The following is a 6,000-nucleotide window of genomic DNA, read 5'->3' on the forward strand; positions in this document are numbered from 1 at the left end:
ACAAAGAGGCAACCCACGGAATGGGAGAAGATATTTGCAAATGACAGTACAGACAAAAGGTTGATATCCAGGATCTATAATGAACTCCTCAAACTCAACCCACATAAAACAGAAAAACACATCAAAAAATGGGCAGAAGATATGAACAGACACTTCTCCAATCAAGACATACAAATGGCTATCAGACACATGAAAAAATGCTCATCATCATTAGCCCTCAGGGAGATTCAAATTAAAACCACATTGAGATATCACCTTACACCAGTTAGAATGGCCAAAATTAACAAAACGGGAAACAGCATGTGTTGGAGAGGATGTGGAGAAAGGGGAACCCTCTTACACTGTTGGTGGGAATGCAAGTTGGTGCAGCCTCTTTGGAGAACAGTGTGGAGATTCCTCAAGAAATTAAAAATAGAGCTTCCCTATGACCCTGCAATTGCACTCCTGGGTATTTACCCCAAAGACACAGATGTTGTGAAAAGAAGGGCCATCTGTACCCCAATGTTTATAGCAGCAATGGCCACAGTCGCCAAACTATGGAAAGAACCAAGATGCCCTTCAACGGACGAATGGATAAGGAAGATGTGGTCCATATACACTATGGAGTATTATGCCTCCATCAGAAAGGATGAATACCCAACTTTTGTAGCAATATGGACGGGACTGGAAGAGATTATGCTGAGTGAAATAAGTCAAGCAGAGAGAGCCAGTTATCATATGGTTTCACTTATTTGTGGAGCATAACAAATAGCATGGAGGACAAGGGATGTTAGAGAGTAGTAGGGAATTTGGGTAAATTGGAAGGGGAGGTGAACCATGAGAGACTATGGACTCTGAAAAACAATCTGAGTGGTTTGAAGTGGCGTGGGGGTGGGAGGTTGGGGTACCAGGCGGTGGGTATTATAGAGGGCACGGCTTGCATGGAGCACTGGGTGTGGTGAAAAAATAATGAATACTGTTTTTCTGAAAATAAATAAATAAATAATAATTTAAAAAAAAAGGAAAAAAGATAAATATGCACATGCATAGAAGGCTCTGCGGTGCACAAACATAATAATAACAACAAATAAAAGTAACATTTATTAAAAAAAAAGTATTCTTGGCTGCATATTTTTCCCCTTTAGCATGTTGAATGTATCATTCCAGTCCTTTCTGGCCTGTCGGATCTATGGATAGGTCTGCTGCCAGCCTTATGTTTTTACCCTTGTAGATTAAGCATCTGTTGTCTTAAGCTGCATTCAGGGTTTTCTGTTTGTCTCTGAAAATTGCAAGCTTCATTATTATATATTAAGATGTTGACTTATTTTTGAGGGGAATTCTTTGTGCCTCCTGGACTTGAATGCCTGTTTCCTTTCAATTTAGGGAAGTTCTCCTCTATATTTTGCTCAAGTAAACCTTCTTCCCCCTTCCTGTCTCTTTTTCCTCTGAGACCCCAATTATTGTAGTATTGTTTTTCTCTGTGGTGTCACTTATCTCTTGAATTCTTCCCTAGTGATCCAATAGTTGTTTATCTCTTTTTTTCAGCTTTTTTATTCTCCATAATTTTACCTTTATCACTGACTCTCTCTTCTGCTTCATTTATCCTAGCAGTTAGAGCCTCCATTTTGCATTGCATCTCAGTAATACCTTTTTTTATTTCAATCTGATTAGATTTTAATTCTTCTGTTTCTCCAGAAAGAGATTTTCCGATATCTTCTTTGCTTTTTTCAAGACACATAGTATCTTTATTATCATTCTAGTTCTGTTTTATTATCAGATTCTGATTCTGACATCTTACTTATATCCACATTGATTAAATCCCTGGCAGTGAGTACTGTCTATTGTTCTCTTTTTTGGTTGAGTTCTTCTGCATTGTCATATGTCACAGAAGATTAGATGAAAGAGACCAGAAAAGGTAAAAATAGCAACAGTGACTCTAGAAAGATATACACTAAACAAATTGGAAGAAATTAGAAACCAGAAAAGAGAAAAGAAAAAGGAAACATTTTTTCATGTGTCTGTTAGCCATGTGTGTATCTTCTTTGGAGAAGCATCTGTTCATGTCTGCTGCCCATTTTCTGATGTAATTGTCTGTTTTTTGAGTGTTGAGTTTGAGGAGTTCTTTATAGATTTTCCCAGCACCATTTATTGAAGAGGCTGTCTTTTTTCCACTGGTTTTTTTTTTTTTTGCTTTGTTGAAGATTATTTGACTATAGAGTTGTGGGTCTATATCTGGGCTCTCTTAAGGAGGGCACCTATTGCATGGAGCACTGAGTGTGGTGCATAAATAATGAATCTTGGAACACTGAAAAAATAAAATTAAAAAAATAAAAATAATAAAAGAAACAATAAAATTAAACAGAAGGTGAACAGAACAGAATAATAAACTAGATCCTGGGTGTATTTTGGTCTGTTTGTCAGAAGAAACTAGGTCCCAAATTGTAAAGAAAGAAAAAAACTATATGTATATAGGCAAATAAAATTGAATACAATGAAAGCAGTCAAAAATGATAAATATATATGATGTAACTTTAAAACTATCAATTAAAAAAGACCTAGAAAAAGAGTTAATAAAATAAGAAATTAGGTAAAAAGGAAAAAATTTAAAACTGAAGAACTAAAGAATCATGAGGAAAACCCATGAATTCTAAATACTGTTTTCTCCTAGCACTGACTTGATTCAACAACCAGAAACTTTTCTGATTCTTGTCCTATCATGAATTAGTAATGTGTCAATTAACTATGAATGTTTCATTTCTGTTATGCTGTTGCATTTTTTTCTTCTAGGAGAGAAACTGCTTATCTTCTGGTTTACATGAAGACTGAGTCCTAATGGACCTACCCTAAAACTTCAGAGACTGACAGAATTTCATTTTCCTCTCTATCCCTGGATCTGTTGACTCTTCCATGAAATTTTGCAGTGAGAAGAAGCCTCATTTTCAAATTGTGTAAATTGTTTATAATAAGGGGTAATTTAACAGTAACTTTGCAGGGGTCTTGATCAGTCAGAATAGATACTTCCACCTCTAGACCTTTGGCCATATGGCTGGGGAAGAGAGTGCTCCTTGCTGTGGAATATATTAATTCTTTAGTTAGGGTAGTGTGGGAGTCCAGATGCTCCTACGGGAGGAGAAACCAGGCCTACAATGGCAGTGGGAGGCATTCAGGGGGCAAGGGGCAATGATAGGGAGGTATTTCAGTATTTTACAGCTACTGTGACAGTACTGGTATGTACTGGTAGAATATGATTTTTGTTTATAATTTAAAACTATTTTAGGGGGACCCTGGGTGGCTCAGTGGGTTAAAGCCTCTGCCTTCAGCTCAGGTCATGATCCCAGGGTCCGGGAATGAGCCCCCATCGGGCTCTCTGCTCAGCAGGGAGCCTGCTTCCTCCTCTCTCTCTGCCTGCCTCTCTGCCTACTTGTGATCTCTGTCTGTCAAATAAATAAATAAAATCTTAAAAAAAATCTACCTTTAAAGCTATTTTAGAACACATATCAATTCTATAAAAGTCAAATGTTTTGTCACTGCTATTCATTTATGTGACAAATACATACTGATCACCTACTCTCCTTAAACTAGCGTGCTAGGATCCATTACTGATTAAAACGCTTCAAAGTATAGGGATAGAGGGAACATTCCTGAACCTCATCAAATCTATCTATGAAAGACCCACAGCAATATCATCCTCAATGGGAAAAAGCTTGCAGCCTTCCCGTTGAGATCAGGAACAAGACAAGGATGCCCACTTTCACCACTCTTGTTCAACATAGTATTAGAAGTCCTAGCAACAGCAATCAGACAACAAAGAGAAATAAAAGGTATCCAAATTGGTAATGAAGAAGTCAAACTTTCTCTCTTAGCAGATGACATGATTCTTAATATGGAAAACCCAAAAGACTCCACCCCCAAACTACTAGAACTCATACAGCAATTCAGCAACGTAGCAGGATACAAAGTCAATGTGCAGAAATCAGTGGCTTTCTTATACACTAACAATGAAAATACAGAAAGGGATATTAGAGAATGGATTCCATTTACTATAGCACCAAGAACCATAAGATACCTGGGAATAAACCTAACCAAAGAGGTAAAGGATCTGTACTTGATGAACTACAGAGCACTCATGAAAGAAATGGAAGAAGACACAAATAGATGGAAGACCATTCCATGCTCTTGGATCGGAAGAATAAACATTGTTAAAATGTCTATACTGCCTAGAGCAATCTATACTTTTAATGCCATTCCGATCAAAATTCCACCGGCATTCTTCAAAGAGCTGGAGCAAATAATCCTAAAATTTGTATGGAATCAGAAGAGACCCTGAATCGCTAAGGATATGTTGAAAAACAAAAAGCTGGCGGCATCCCCTTACCTGATTTCAAGCTTTATTACAAATCTGTGATCACCAAGACAGCATGGTACTGGCATAAAAACAGACACATAGACCAGTGGAACAGAGTAGAGAGCCCTGATATGGACCCTCAACTCTATGGTCAATTAATCTTCGACAAAACAGGAAAAAATATACAGTGGAAAAAAGACAGTCTCTTCAATAAATGGTGCTGGGAAAACTGGACAGCTATATGTAGAAGAATGAAACTCGACTATTCTCTTACACCGTACACAAAGATCAACTCAAAATGGATAAAAGACCTCAACGTGAGACAGGAATCCATCAGAATCCTAGAGGAGAACATAGGCAGTAATCTCTTCGATATCAGCCACAGCAACTTCTTTCAAGATACGTCTCCAAAGGCAAAGGAAACAAAAGCGAAAATAAACTTCTGGGACTTCATCAAAATCAAAAGCTTCTGCACAGCAAAGGAAACAGTCAAAAAAACAAAGAAGCAACCCACGGAATGGGAGAAGATATTTGCAAATGACAGTACAGACAAAAGGTTGATATCCAGGATCTATAATGAACTCCTCAAACTCAACCCACACGAAACAGACAAACACATCAAAAAATGGGCAGAAGATATGAACAGACACTTCTCCAATCAAGACATACAAATGGCTATCAGACACATGAAAAAATGCTCATCATAATTAGCCCTCAGGGAGATTCAAATTAAAACCACATTGAGATATCACCTTACACCAGTTAGAATGGCCAAAATTAACAAAACAGGAAACAGCATGTGTTGGAGAGGATGTGGAGAAAGGGGAACCCTCTTACAGTGTTGGTGGGAATGCAAGTTGGTGCAGCCTCTTTGGAGAACAGTGTGGAGATTCCTCAAGAAATTAAAAATTGAGCTTCCCTATGACCCTGCAATTGCACTCCTGGGTATTTACCCCAAAGATACAGATGTCGTGAAAAGAAGGGCCATCTGTACCCCAATGTTTATAGCAGCAATGGCCATGGTCGCCAAACTATAGAAAGAACCAAGATGCCCTTCAACGGATGAATGGATAAGGAAGATGTGGTCCATATACACTATGGAGTATCATGCCTCCATCAGAAAGGATGAATACCCACCTTTTGTAGCAACATGGACGGGACTGGAAGAGATTATGCTGAGTGAAATAAGTCAAGCAGAGAGAGCCAGTTATCATATGGTTTCACTTATTTGTGGAGCATAACAAATAGCAGGGAGGACAAGGGGTGTTAGAGCGGAGAAGGGAGTTGGGGTAAATTGGATAGGGAGGTGAACCACGAGACTCTGAAAAACAATCTGAAGGTTTTGAAGTGGCGGGGGGGTGGGAGGTTGTGGTACCAGGTGGTGGGTATTATAGAGGGCATGGCTTGCATGGAGCACTGGGTGTGGTGAAAAAATAATGAATACTGTTTTTCTAAAAATAAATAAATTGAAAAAAAAATAGCGTGCTAGGCACCATGGTGAATAAATTTCTTCTTCTCAAAAAGAGTTTGCCGTTTTATTGGGGTGGGGTGATTAATATACATTAAATACAGAGGAATGTGCTTCAGGAGTTAAAGGACAATGAAATACTTCTATTGTGGGGCCACGGGAGAAGCCATGAAACTGGAAAGGGGGTTAGGATGGAGGATAGTTCATG

At 38.5% G+C, this 6,000-nt stretch overlaps 1 protein-coding gene across 1 annotated transcript in view; it reads left to right on the forward strand.

Annotated features, from left to right (window-relative positions):
* The window catches only part of USP18 (ubiquitin specific peptidase 18), a 62,441-nt gene extending 59,170 nt beyond the window's left edge, over nucleotides 1-3,271 (forward strand). Inside the window, 1 exon segment of the mRNA XM_044226682.1 lies at nucleotides 2,767-3,271. Coding sequence (XP_044082617.1) covers nucleotides 2,767-2,812 — 46 coding nt within the window. The 3' untranslated portion in view covers nucleotides 2,813-3,271.
* The last annotated feature ends 2,729 nt before the right edge of the window (nucleotides 3,272-6,000 follow it).

Source organism: Neovison vison, chromosome 12 (genome assembly GCF_020171115.1).
Source record: "Neovison vison isolate M4711 chromosome 12, ASM_NN_V1, whole genome shotgun sequence".
In the NCBI taxonomy this organism is placed as follows: domain Eukaryota; kingdom Metazoa; phylum Chordata; class Mammalia; order Carnivora; family Mustelidae; genus Neogale; species Neogale vison.